Source organism: Zonotrichia albicollis, chromosome Z (assembly GCF_047830755.1).
Source record: "Zonotrichia albicollis isolate bZonAlb1 chromosome Z, bZonAlb1.hap1, whole genome shotgun sequence".
NCBI classification, from domain to species: Eukaryota; Metazoa; Chordata; class Aves; order Passeriformes; family Passerellidae; genus Zonotrichia; species Zonotrichia albicollis.
This window is the reverse complement of record NC_133860.1, coordinates 43,244,983-43,259,310: the sequence shown is the minus strand read 5'-3', so window position 1 is coordinate 43,259,310 and position 14,328 is coordinate 43,244,983. Positions and strand designations below refer to the sequence as shown.

The window sequence follows — 14,328 nt, the reverse complement described above, 5'->3', positions numbered from 1 at the left end:
TTGCTGAAAGAACTCCTTCTGATTTTTCTAAGCTGGAATGTAACTGTGTCCCATACAGCGCACACTTTAAAACAGCATCCTTTGGAATCAGTGGCAGGCCAGCCCCTTACCACTTGCAGAATTGCATGTGAAGATATGTTTCAACCTATTGTTTTCTGGTATGTCTAATAATATTTTTAGTAGTGCCATTTTTTTCACTGTCTCACAGTGACTGAATTCTTTCTGATTTTCTTTCACTTGGAAAGATGGAAAGAGGGAAATTTTTAAAAAGCAAAGGGTGATATGACCCATGGAGCTCCCCATTTGTCAGGGAGCCTTCTGAACAGATGTAATATTTTGAGCTACTTTAATTTTTTTGTCTTTTTTAATTGAGTAGATGCCACATTGAGAACAATTCTGAATTGATTGTTCTGTGTTTAACATTTCCCTACTAATTTAAGTGCAGATGGCTACAGAGGTGAGCACAGGACCCATTCAGTGCTCACTGTAAGTTATAATGAAAATAAAATTAAATGGAAATATATAAGAATATGAAGTTGAGGAACATCAGCACCAGCATCTTCCAAGTTCAAAATCTCCTTGATTTATTAGAACAACTGAGCTGTTACTTTTGACTCTGCAATAGGCAACAGCAAATTCTCCATACCACAAAACACTGATTTTCATGCTCTGCTGGAAGATTTCCATGGCTCTGAGATACTTGGAGGAAATGAATCAGAGAGGAAGTTTTTTTTTCTCTCTCTTGAATAACACTGCCATTTGTTTAAAGCAAATGGCAAAAGGGATTAAATCACACAGCAGTGTGATACCAAAGTCAAAAATATGTCATTATATGTCACCTGCAATTAGTGTATTTCAAGAAACACTTGCTTTTCACCTCTGTAGAAGTCAGATTTTGTTGTTCTGTTACTAATTTTCTCATCTAAAAACACTTTTCTAATTTCTGAAAATAAACCACAATAGGTGCAGCACTGTAACATAATCTTTCAATTAAGGCAGCTAATGTTATTCTGGTTTTATTTTGTACAGTAATGTAAGTAATGCCTATCCTGTGTAATGTCTGTCTGATTTTATTCTTTCTATTATCTTCTCGTTTAGAGATCATTCATTTGTGGAGGGAAGTTTAAAATAGTGCACATCTTTAAGGTTACGAATGGAGTAAAAAAGATTGCCTGACCCTGTCTTTTGAGGTACCACTGGTGTTGGTGTAAATCTGCACACCATATTCAGGCTTTCATTAACTGCAGACTTAGTAAACAGCAACAGGATGATGGCTGAATCTTTCTAATTTTTCTCACACGTATGGTTCCACCAACTTCATTGTAGTGGTTTATGGAATCAGTGGAATTAGTGGTGTCAACAAAATTGGAGTTTTGTGGATTATCCCCCTTATATGCATATTTATTCTTTACCTGTATTGTGTTTTTTCCATGGATAGAAGTTTCAGGGAAGTAGAGGATGAAAGGAGAAAGCAGAAAACCATGGGCAGAGGGTTTTTAGTCAGACAACTGGTTTATAGTGAACTGGATCCTAAGCTCCAGCTCTGGGATGTGCGGAGATGTGACTTGGATAGCAAGTCTGCAGGGGAAGAGGTAATCACTCAGGAAAAGGGCCATAAAACAGCAGTCTTGCTGGTTGTTTGATGTTAAGAAGATTCCTTGGGAGGTCTTTGTTTTCCTTGGGAAGTGCTCTCTCTGTGGGTGGAGACCTGGCTGCAGTACCCTGCTTTAGTACATTAAAATATTTTGTATGTATTTTGTAATAAAGTTAGAGCCTGAAATAGAAGCACTAGTGTAAATAAATAATTCATTCTAATAGCTGAGCGAAGCTGTTTATGGATGATCAAATTTTGCAAGATATTGAGTATGCAAACACACCCTGTTAAACCATGTAGCTGAATCACCAAGTGTATCTGTCTGGCTTAGTTTGGAAAGTACAACCTCATTTTAATTATTTAATATAATACTTTACATATTCCAACATGGAATATGGCCTGTAGCATGTTGTACAAAAATAATGAAGTGTTAGTAATATGAAACCTCCTCATCATCATCTGCTGTTAAATATTTATTAAGACACTGGGGAAGATTGTCTGTCTTGTGCGGGTATTCATCACAGGAGCCCCCAGCTGCCTTCCAATAAATTTCATTGGCTGTCAGCAAACTGGTAGAGGAGATTTCATGGAATATATTGTTCCCCCTTGCCAGATGCGGTAGAAAACTTCTTTTGGGTGTGAATTTTTAGTGGGGCAGTAGAGAGGAGGAGCCTTGGTGCTGGTATGGAACTTAGTTATAGTTTAAAAAGATAGGAAGACTTCCAACAGTCACCTGCTGGGATTCCTTGAGTGTTCCTCAGAAGTTTGATCTAAAACTGGGACATAAATGATAAAAAATAGATACGATTTTTCTATATTTGTTTAGGATCTGTTGTAGAAAAATCAAACCCATTTAGTTTAAAAACAAGTCATTAAATCTATTCCATGATAAAGAATACATGAAAGACAGGGAAAGCAGGGTTTTTGGCAAGGATGATTTTTTCTTTCTCTTCGTTAGTTGAATTTTAAAATATAAGGTAATTGTTGCTGACAAAGAACTGCAGGGAAGCTGTCTTCTGTGCAGAGCAACTTGCCATTGAAGCACAGTGCCACTGGGGAGGGGATGAAGGTCTAAGGAAGGCTTCTGCATTAAACACAGGCAGTTTAGAGCTGAAGTGAAAATGAATATAGGCAGGTGTTTTAAAACTTGTAGTAAAGGTGAGGTAGAAGGAGGAGGTGGTGAATTCAGGCTTAAGGGTAAGACCAGTATTGCTCATACACAGGAGGAGTGGTAGCAGAAGAGAGGAAAGTGGATCCAAGTGCTCTCCACACACTCGTGGGATGGACACACATGTTTATTTGAGAATTGTAGGGTTTAATGGCTTTAGTGTACAATTTTTCCTTTACCTCTTGTGCCAACTGTTTTCACAGCAGTTATATGTTCACACAACTTTTAGCAAACACTTAAAAAGGGCATTCATTTCAAAATATTCAATCACACTGAAAATTCCTATGCTTACAATGCAAAATTTGGGGAATGTGCAACTTTTCAATTTTTTTCTTGATTTTTTTCAAGGACTCCAAGAAGAAAACATAAGTGCATATACTTCCTGCCAAAAATGAATAAAAATGGCTGTGCTAATACTCAATATGTAATAAAAATGTAGTGAATATTTTCCTCAGTTTTGACCTTGGGAGAGAAGAAGTATCTTTGTGACTGTAGATAATAGGCTTCTCTCAGATGCTCATGCATATAGTCATGCTTGTATTTTTTCCTGTATTAATCAACAGCAGCAGCTTCTATTAAAGGGTAAGATTAGCATGTAATTGATTTGAAACAGGTGCTTTGCCTGATTTTTTTCTTCTGCAGCAATTCTATATATTGACTTAGTGCTCTTCTGCTGGTCTCTGAGTTTTGATCTAGTCAGCTTTTATGAGTAAGAAGTGGTGGATCTGGTCTGTTGTTGGGAAATTACCCTATAAAACCAAAGTGCTTAGGAGGAGACTTGAGTGTTTTATAAATTACCTCACTCTTTTGGCTCTTGTAACAGAGCTGTGCCCTTCTGCTACTCAAGAAAATGTTTGCCAAAGTCCAGAGCACTCTTCTTTATGTTGCACCTGAAAGACTGGCCAAACGCTGGGGACTAAACTAATTTTTTGCCAAGGTCTTTGATTTCACGTTTATTTCAAAGTGAAAAAAAACCCCAACAAAACAACTCGTAACCAAAGAGTGTCCATAAAATATGAGGCAGAGTTAATCAACACTTTAACATCTGTCTGTGGTAACAGTTCAGAAGAAGAGTTTTGATGTGTAAATGTCCCCTTTTGTTTCAAAGGGAATGTCTTCATGTTCCAGAGACTGCTTTTTCAGGGTTAATGCTGGCTGTTTCTCTTTTTTGGGAAGGGAAGGAGATAAAACCTCACTGCAGTGTTTTATCTTCAGGGTGCAAATTGGGACAGTGGGTGAGGGAAGTGTATGGATGTGCTGGCAGGCGGCAGAAAGGGGAGCTGGTTCATTGTCCCTTGAGTCCTTGGTAGTGCTGTTTGTGTCTGTAACTTTATGGGGTTTCTGTTTCTCCGTTCAAGCAGGAGCATTCCCTACTGATGGCCGTTTTTTTTGTTTTGACTTCAGCCTGCTGGCCAAATGACTTCAGCAGATGATGGGCTGGGAGGAAATGGTTGCAGACCCCTTAGTTTAGTTTACACCCGCGTTGGACACCTGAAAAAGGAGGCTGAGGGGGTTTTCAGTGCTTCCCCACCACCGTTGTCAGTGGGCAGGCGAGCTGCCCTGCCCCTGGAGAGGGGCTCTGTGTGGGTGTGCTGCTGCCCTGGGCGCGGCAGGGGCCCTGCGGCGGCAGCTGGGCACGTTCCTTATGATCCTGTGTAGGAAGAGTGTTCTTGGGGTTTTATGGTTCTTCCCTCTTGATCATCTGAGTGCAGCTGTGTTTAATGAGCTGGAAAAGAAGTAGGTCAATAAAACATGTGTTCGTTGTTAGCAGAATACCTGTTGGACCACGTGTTTGTCTGTAATTGACCATCTAAAGCTTCAAAGCTTAGCACAAAGACAATTTAATAGGGAATTCATACTTAAATAAATTAATAATAAGCGGAAGCAGACAGCTGTCAGGCAGTCTGCCCTCCCAAGGTGAGACTGTGGGTACTTAATGCACAGACAAATTATGATTTTAAGTCAGACCTATTTTTAAGTCTCTCTTATTGATACGCATTAGAAAAACAACATGCCAAAAATAGCTTAGAACCCATGTGCTTCAAAAACCAATACATCTGATAACATAGCCATGTAACTTGGTTAAAATTTTAATCAACCTAATCAATTTTAATCAGCATGCTATGAATTTGATGTCGAAGTGACACTATCAGTATTTGAGCTTGAGTTAGTTTTAAAATATTTTCTTTGGTAAACACCAGTGTTAGAAATAGTATATTTACTGGGCCTTAATAAAAGGAAAATGACTGCATCATCACTTTACTCCAAAACCTGGAGTATGAGTTGGAACTTTATGATAAATGCAATTCTGCTGGAATAAATATGTATTTTGTGTTTCTGGTGCCAAGAATTAAGTCCAAATTGTCTAGACGAAACTTCTCTGAAGACTTATGAGGCAAAGCCTGAAAACGGACCTGCATTGTTTTACCTAAGCCAGCAATTACACAAAGAGTAGAAACATGCAGAATAATGGCAATCCCAGTAATTTTACCCTGATCAAAAATGCAGCATTCAGATACAGAGAAGAGTTATGTTTCAGATCTTATTCATCATACACTTTGAATTCCTTCTGTTCTCTGTCTTGTAACAAAAAATGCACCAAAATATGCTAAGGCTAATTAATGTAGGATATCTTCAGAAATAATTTCTCATCTGAATTTTTGTGTAAAGATCTCTTACTCATGAAGGTGCTTGTTTGTTTAAGAAATACAGTGGCTGCTTTTTCACAGGGTTGGGCTGGTCAAAAGTAAATAACAGCATTACAATTCCCAGACCGATTTTCTTGACTTATTCAGTCAGCTGGAAATGGATTAGGCTCCTCTTTCCTTGGAAGCTTTAGGGTCAAAATATTTTTTTTCCCAGTGTTTTTTTGAGACCTGGTACCAAGTTCAGTTCCTGCTGTGAAATCAGCTTTATTGAGTTGTGAAGGGCCTGGTTTGTTGATGGTATGTGAGCTATGTTCAACTGCCAGTGAAAGTGTTGGGAATTGTGCTCAAATCATCAAGGCTCACACATAACTTTTCTATAGCAAGTGTTGTGTTCTGGATCGGTAGCAGCAGTGTCTTGGTTGTTCCAGGTGTTGCCCTGGTGTTCCAGGTGCCCAATACCACCGCATGGTGTTCCCTTTCTTCCACTAACTTTAAACAACTGAACCTGCAGTATGGAAAATCCATTGCAATCTGGGAAAGTCTTAGTAGGCCTTAAAAAGGCAATCAAAACTGGTCATGGTGCCTTTCATGGTGAGGAAAAGGGAGAGAGGCTGAGGTGCTTGGAGTTCCCGGGGGAATTGGCTGTCTGTTGCTAATGAATCCGCATGGAAAATGCTGGGAGCATCATTTGAGACAAAGAGCTGCTGTGGGATTTGCCAGTGGGTTTTTCAGTGGATCCCATGGGGAGTTAGGCTGCCATTTGCTGTTGAACTGTGGTGGCAAATGAGAGCCTGTTACCCTTGAATTCCTTTGAATATCCCAGACCTGGTAGACTTAGCACTGGTTGTTAGGTGTCTGCTTGGGCTTTGCATTATGCATGAGTGCCAGTGTGGGGATTAAATAGAGCAGCTCTGCCATTTCAAATAGCTGTGGCCTGAAGCTGATGTGTCAGCTGTCACTCCAAATGAACTTGGTACCAGTTGTTATAAGTACATGTAAAACCAAAACCCAACTCTGTTTATTATTCAGAGGGTTATTGGTTTTGTGACTCTTCAAGCTATTTGTTGCTAAAAGTGGCATAAATTGCTCTTCATTTAATGCAGTTTTATTATGCAGTTTTTATTTTGTAAAGAGGGCCAATGTGACAGATCTCGGAGAGTCACAGCAAGGTAATTGTCTGCAAAATCCATGTGGTGCATTGCTTCCACCCTCCCCGCCCCCCCCTTTCCAACCCCCTTTCCTCCCTCCCCCTTCTTTCTTCCCTTTTTTTTTTTCCCTCCTTCCTTTTTAGAAATGACTAAGAAGTAAAAAAGTATCCAGCCTGTCCTAACCTCAGAGCTTACCCTGCTTTGAGGAGGAGTTTGAATCTGAGGCCTTCTGAGATCCCTTCCAATTTGAATTATCCTGTGGTGCTGTGAAATCAGGGTCAGAGCTAAAGGAGGAACACTAAGGGCTTTCTGTTCAAAACACAGAGACTTGAGAGGTTTTTTTGTTTGGAGTGTTTCTTAGTGCCTTGGTTCTTCTGTCCTTCCCACAATCTTCACTGTGTGCAGTCTAGCCTTAACATCAAGAGCTCTGATCCTGGGGGAGAGAGAGGAGGGGTGAAGGAGAAAATCTGTGGCATTTATTTGATGTGGAAGTGCTTACATCCTATGACAACAGACAGGAGGTGAGAATCAGTGTGACTAATGAGTTGTTTACTTGGCTTTTGTATCCCCTGCCCCCCCAGGTACATGGGCTGTGCTTGTTTTTATATGTATTGATTTCAGATTCCTGCAAATACCATTCCTTTGTCCTTCACCTTGTCAGCAGTTTGTGAGATACTACTAATCCTGTCTCTTAATGCTGTGGAAAAGGTAGGGTAGTCAGGATGCAGAATGCTACTTGTTTTTTCTTTCTTTTCCTGTACAACAGTAACATGTTTTCAGCCAGAAGCTGTCGTTTCTCAGAGTTTGGACCCAGACCCTGTTTGAAAATCTGAGGTCCCCTTCTAAACTCCCTTGAGAACTGATCCCACATACGACAGGCCTGCCATCTGCCATTGTTTTTATATTGAGGTGATCTAAAAAAGATGGAAAGAGTAGAGTGCCTCTTAAACAGCTCCTGATGTTTGTCCTCATGGTACCAGACCTAAACCCAAGGAAAATGGAGAAAAAAATTGAATTTTAGTGTTGAATTTGACAGTGTCTGTGTGAATGAGACAATTTGTGATTAGATCCAGAATTTGTTAGAAACAGCCTCTAACTCCTTTTCCAAAAATTGGTGAGGAAGACTGCTGGGAATGCCTGGGGTTTCTTTATTCAATGAAATGGTCTTGACTGAGATTAAAAGGAGTAAAAGCTGTACTTTAGGAGTATTTAATGCTGAGGTGTGGCACAGGCTACAAGTGCTGTCACAACATACCTAACATTTGGTCACCAGCCTCAAGCATACCCTTTTTTTCCTTGGGTGTTTGACCAGCGCAACTTTGAAAGAGTGGATTTCTCTGGCCTGCTGTTCACTTTTACCTAGGGTATCCATGATGCAGCTGTGGATCTGGCCTGTTCTTAAGGAAAGACTTACCTGGAATATTTAGGAGAAATATTTTTTATGTAAGTGAAAAACAGGTGAAGGGGGTTTCAGTTTGTGCATACATTCTGGGGGCCGTGGTACAGAGAGATGCTGACAGAGTGGGAGGGAGCAGAAGGCTGTGCCAAGAGTGGACTGTGCAAGGATCTGAGCTACAGCTCAGTTTTGGTAAAGCTTTGGAAATAGTCAGGGAGTATCTTCTGCATTTATCTAACTGTGAAAGAAAAACAGTGCAGATGAGTGGATGGCTATGGCCAGGTACAGTGCTTTGGTTTGTCCTCTCTGGGAGGGTGTGAGAGCGCGGCAGCAGGCAGAGCCCAGCCCGGGCAGCAAGGGTGTGGGCAGGGGCTGTGTCCAGCTTTCACGCGGTGCTGGTGATGTGGGTGCTGGTCTGGTGGGCGCGCTGTTGAGCCAAACACAGCCTGCCAGAGAGAGCGTCTGCTGGTAGCTTGGAGGAGAGCAGAAAAAAGGGTAAGAAAAGGCTGAATTTAAACAAAGGGGTAACACAGAACTGATTTTATGGCTGATTTTGACAGGTGAATTACAATCACATTGACAGAAGCTCATAAAAGGCCAATGGTCTGTATTTGTCTGACTCTTGATTCATAGTGATTCTGATGTTTGCCTCAGTGCAGCAGAGAATGGGCCTGGAGAGGGACTGGGGAGTTCCCATGGGTGCCCCAGCTGCCAGGGGATTGTGGGAGAGCTTCTTGGGTGTCACTTTCTAATAGCAGCCCCTTTGCCTTGCTGTCTGTACAAATAATCAGTTTGTTTTCCTTTTTTATTTTCATTAAGCATCCTCAGCTCTCAGAGTTCTTTAGCAGACATCAGCTGATGTTTTCAAGTCTTGTTTCAGAAGTTTCCTCCTTGTTTTGGGAGAGCATTTCAAGAGAAAGGTTTCTCCCACCTTTCTCCTGCCTGGTGACAAGGGCAGCTCAGTTTCCCCATGCTACACCAGAGAGCTCAGGGGAGGCTTCTTGGCTGCTGTTACTGTTCTACATTACAACAACTAAGGCTGACTGGCAGCTCAGTCCACTTTTCTCAGTTTCCCTTCACCTGAAACTGTTGTTACCATTCTTAGCACTTCTTCCACACTTCACATGCACTACCTTTGGGGCACATCACGCTGCTGCCTGCGATACCAGCTGGTCTGCTGGCTCAGCTGCTTCCAGCATGGCACTGGGCAGAGAGACAGCAGCCACCCTCCCCGATGGCAGCCTGAGTGTGTTGGCCTTGGGGACGCATTGTGCTTTTATTAGGCAGAGTCTGTGTTGAGTGCCACCTGAAGTGCATCCAAAACCAGCCCCTTCCCTCCTCAGTTGGATTAAGCGCAACCTTTCCAGCCCGAAGCCACTCAATGCCCCAGCAGCAGCTGTGCTCCTACCTCCTGGGTGCTCTCCTGCTGTTCAGGTTTCCCAGATGCAACATATTTAGGAAAAAAAAAATAAAAAAGAAGCTGAACTAGTGATAAATCATTTATTTTGATAGTGACAGGGTCTGATTTGTTTTTGCAGAATGCTGAGAGTTTTCACTGCTCAGCTCTGCTGCTTGTAGTTATAACAGTTAATGAGAAATGGTTTGGAAATAGCTACTGTTTTAATTGCTGAAGCAATTACTATTTAGTTTTGATGGTGGAAAATTATTGCATGTAAGGTGTTTCTTTTCTGCGTATTTTCAAATTTTTAATTAGGCTTCTCAAATTATGTACTTCATAAACTTTGGAAATAGATCTTTCAAATAAGTGTTTACTCCCTGGTATTCTTATGTACATAACTTGGGTAATGTGAATAGACTCACAGGACTTAAAAGAAATATTAATGTGGGTAAAATTACCCAAAAATGTAAGTGTTTAGAAGTAGAGGAACTTCTGCTAGTAGGGCTCTTTTTAATAAATAAACAACCCAAATGCATCCAATTTTCATAAAGGTAACAGACAGACATATTTTTGCTTTCTTCTGTGGGCTGGAAATTGCAGTAATTTTCTAATATAATCATCAAAAAGAAATAAATGCAGACATCATCTTCAAAAAATCAGGCCTGTTTGACTAAATAGGGAGTCAAGATTTTCTATGTTATGTATTGCAAGTAACTCACAATCAAGCAAGACTTACTCTGGATTTTCATTGAGACTGAAACTTAATTCAGAATAAAACAGTAAAAGAAAGACAAATGAAGACTAATTTTTGTAACATTCTGTGTCATCCCACTATGACTAAGCTCATTTACAAATACCTTGCTCCTGCCATTGGCTGTGCAGTCTTAGCAGCAAGAATAAGATGCATGTGGTTTATGCTGGGAGCTGCAGCCCCAAAGCCTGTTTGCTCCCCCCAGCTGTGAGAATATCAAAGAGGAGAAGATGCTGAAGGCAGAGGCTGCGATATGATGTGTTCCCACAAGCCCATTGCATAATTATCCCACACTGCTCCACACAGCCCATGCTAGGGAGCAGCCAGAGAGCCTAGGCTTTTCAGGGTGCCAGCAAGCTTGTTTTGCCTTGAACTTCTGCCTCAGCAAACAAGACTGATGAAAGTCTCATATATTTGGGGAATGCCAAATGTGGGCACGTGTCACTGTTAATTGCCACCAGCTAAGTGACATGGTGTGTAAAAACACAAATAGATCCTTCACAGCAGATTTCCATTGCACATACATGTGAGAAGTAGGGACCAGAGCAAGCATGAAATGTCTCTCCAGCTCTGCATGAGTGATCAAGGCTCAGAGAGCCCCAGTTCTTGGTTTGCGTGCTTCTGGCATTACTGTGCTGTACAAGGAGTTCAAATCTCCCTTTCTTTCTACAGAGTCCTTTTTTGAGAGGGAAGAATGAAAATTTAACCCTCCTGATGTAATAGAAGAGTCGGTCAGGCTAGGATTACAGTGAAAAGTATTGCAGCATATCCATTACAGATATTTTTCATTGCTATGCATGAGGATACACATTCTTTGTTACCTAGCCTGTTTTTATGGTAAAGTTGCTTTGAAGAAATACAGATGTAGAAAAGTCAGGTACTGAGATGCAGGTCCTGAGGGCCCAAAGTGCTACAAAGTGCTGACTAGGAATAAAACCCAACTGTAGTCATGTTGTTTTGGTTTATAAAGCTATATATGGATCATCATAGAAGTGTTCATTGTGGAATGCTGGAAAACAAGTACCTGATTCTCTGCATTTGTGGGAGAAAATTGGAAAGATAACAAGATTGTTGTGAAATAATGTTTTAGTGTTTGGATGCAAGTGTTTCTCTCTGCATCACGCCAAAAAGATCAAGACAGAGTGGAGTAGGTAGTTTATGTCAATAAACACAAGTAAACTTGGTAGAAAAAGCTGAATGCAAATGCCAGCCATGTAGACTTCTAACTTTGGTCACTTAATTCTTTTGCATCCATAAAAGGAAGGCTTACGAATAAAATTCTGTGTAATGATGAAAACTGTATTAATGTTACAACTGTATTACTACTAGCAAAGATACTGATTATATGCTGTGTGCTTCCCTCCAGCTCAATTCTGACCTTGTTTATATCTTTCCATTATTGTGTGTCTGTTTAGTAAAGTATGGCTACACATTTATAATAATAATTATTATTAAGGTACCTCTCACCAGGCTGTAGTATAATTTGTACTAGAGTACTGTTTTCCTTTCCAGACAGATGCAGCAAACTATAAAATGGTGCTAATGAAAAAGTCAGAATTTGCCGTTTTTGATGGCAGGGACAGAAAATGCATTATCCTTCTCTTGTGTGTTACAGATCTTAGCACATCAGAGACCCACGGTTCCCAGAAAAGTGTTCCAAACCATGGATCCATCCAGTCACCACAGGTAGATGAACTGCTGCTGAACCACCAGCCTGAGAGCCTGCAGGATGCAGAGAGTGGAGCCAGAGTAGAGGAAAAGATTGTTTACCTCTGATAACTTGTTTTCTAATCTCAGTAGCACTTTGGAAAGACAACTGTATTTGCTTTTCTAAATTTCTGTAATTGTTCTCTGTATGACCATCTGGCTTTAAGGGTAGTATTTAATAGTAAATGCAAAATTTTCCCCGTGATAAATATAGCAAGTAAGTTATTTTGAAGGCATTGTTGTATAATCTTTAATTTATGACATGATTTCAAATGCTTTGCAAGAAGCAATGAGTAGCAGGGGAGACACCAAGGACTGTGAAAGCTAGTGTAGATTTTCTTGAGTCCTCTTCTTACAAGCATGAGCTAAGAGAGATGGGTCTGCTACTTGAGATTTCAGTGTATATCAGTAACAGCTGTGATATAACATGAGAAGACAGCAATGTAACAATGATGGCTCAAATCTTTGCTGAAATGTGCTATATACCCTTAGCTGGTGGGTCATTTTCCTTATCTTCTAGCTCAGGAACTGCTCAGAAGGGGATGTTTTTTATGGTCTGAGCATAATTGCATAATTGTAAGTGTTTTCTCATGTCCCAGGGCTTATTACTATTTTGATACTACTGCCAATTTCTGTGCAGAGATGCACTAAATCAGTTATTGTGTTATAACTGTTCCTCATTTCAGTAAGTGTCCTTACACGTTAAAATTTACCAGATGAAACTATCTCACTGGTCAAAAGAAAAGAAAGGGGATAAATAGTAGGCTTCAGTTAACTAAACTCTTCTGAAACTCCACTGCTTTCCTATGTAGAAATCAGATAAAGTTCTGCTTTCAGATTCCTGGGATTCTCTATCTCTGTCTGTAGTCTGTACAGGCAATAAGAAACCTGTCTTGTGCCTTTTTGTGCCTTTTTGTCTTTCTGAAAAATTCATACACTTCTGTCAAACTAAATAAATGTTATGTGCATTTCTATGAAACTGTAATTTTGATTCATTTTGAGATCCTCCAGAGAAATAAAAAAAACTGGAGGAAAAAAACCCGTGTTCAGGCCTTGTTTGCACTGAGGTGTGCTGCAGATGTGTGTTGCTGGTCCAGCATGTATTTCAGCCGTGTATTTCAGCTGACAGGATGTGCCTATCACCACTCAGCATGGCTGATGGCATTGGCAGGGGTGCAGCAGAAATGCAGCTGCACAGCTCCTGGATGCTCCTGCACAGCTGCCTCACATCTGCCCACATCTGCCCAGCTCAAGGAGCTGAGGAACGCAGGATTGCTCCCACCCCTTTGACTGGATCAGCCCCAGGTGCCAGTGGTTTCCATTTTACCCTAAGCCTTGTGTTGTGCAATGTCTTTTCAGGGCACAGAGTCTTTCTTAGGTGTGCGCATTTGTCAGCAAGGGCGTTCGGACTGAGAAGGATTCTCTTCCAGGGACTTGGGTGCTTCAGGGAATACCCGAAAGCAGAGCTTTCTGAGCTGCATCTTACTGGCCTCCAGAGTAGTAGTTCAGTTGGTATTTTGGGCAAACAACCAAGCACCTGGTGTGATGAGCAGGATGTGATTCTCAGCTGTATTAAATGATCTGCAAATGCCATCAGGGAAAGACTGGGCCTGCAGATGTGGTTTCTGGTGTCTGTGTTCAGCTTTCAAAACTCCTGCTAACCTGACAGCACTTTAAAAACATGTCTCTTCATAAGAGAAAAAAAAACCAACAAAACCAAAAACCTCTTTTAAACCTCTTTTATAATATCTAGAACTGTTTTGTCTTCTTTACTTTTCACAATTAGATTAAAATTAAAATGTGGATCCAACTTCTCTTAAGGGCCCTGCAGTAGGGACAGAGAGTCAGCAATGAATTCAAGGTTGCCACCTCGACAGCTTCTTGGCAAATTTCTGAGTAGCCAGACTAATTTCTTGGGATGCTGTATACCCCAGGATATGTGCCTTGCCCAGAGACCCATGGGAAATTGAGAAAAAATGAGCAGTTTTCTCCACAGTTACTCTGTCTGCATTTTATTATGCCTTGGCTGTAACATCTGGTATTGGTTACTGTCAAATCCAAACTGCTGGATGGATTGCTGCTTTCCCAGTTTGGTGTGGGAATTCCCACATAAGCGTCTTGCCACCAAGAGAGGAAGAGATGATGCTGCTTCTCTCATCAGTTTTAACTGAGGCGCTGGGAGCTGAAAAGCGGCTGGCCCAGACTTCAGCTGTTGTGCAAATTCTTTAAGTCCCTTAAAATCAGGCAGCATCTTATTTTGCTCACCTGTGTTTACAATAAAACTTCTGGCATTTCAGAAAGGCAAAGGCAGGAAACAGGTGGCCTCTAGATTTAGGTATTTTAATTGTAGAAAATATTTTAAGTATAGGCCAGAATGGTCTTGGCAGGTGCTCTTTGTAACAAGATGTATTATGCACCCCTGAACTCTGTCCATTATTTAGGCATTTCTTAATACTTAGTAGAATTTAAACACAGCCCCAGTGAGACTCAGCTATTTTAGCAGTCTGTGTTTTCAGT

The 14,328-nt window shown here is 40.9% G+C and overlaps 1 protein-coding gene across 11 annotated transcripts in view; it reads left to right on the top strand.

The window, feature by feature from the left end:
• ARHGEF28 (Rho guanine nucleotide exchange factor 28) overlaps positions 1-12,832 on the top strand; it is a 128,588-nt gene extending 115,756 nt beyond the window's left edge. For 5 of the 11 annotated variants that reach the window (XM_026794338.2, XM_074533324.1, XM_074533321.1 and 2 more), the window contains one exon: positions 11,720-12,831. In XM_026794338.2, the coding sequence (XP_026650139.2) occupies positions 11,720-11,880 (161 nt within the window). In that variant the 3' untranslated portion in view covers positions 11,881-12,831. Of the gene's footprint in view, positions 1-11,719 lie in introns of all 11 variants that reach the window. The other 6 variants (XM_026794345.2, XM_074533322.1, XM_074533323.1 and 3 more) reach the window with 2 other exon arrangements.
• The last annotated feature ends 1,496 nt before the right edge of the window (positions 12,833-14,328 follow it).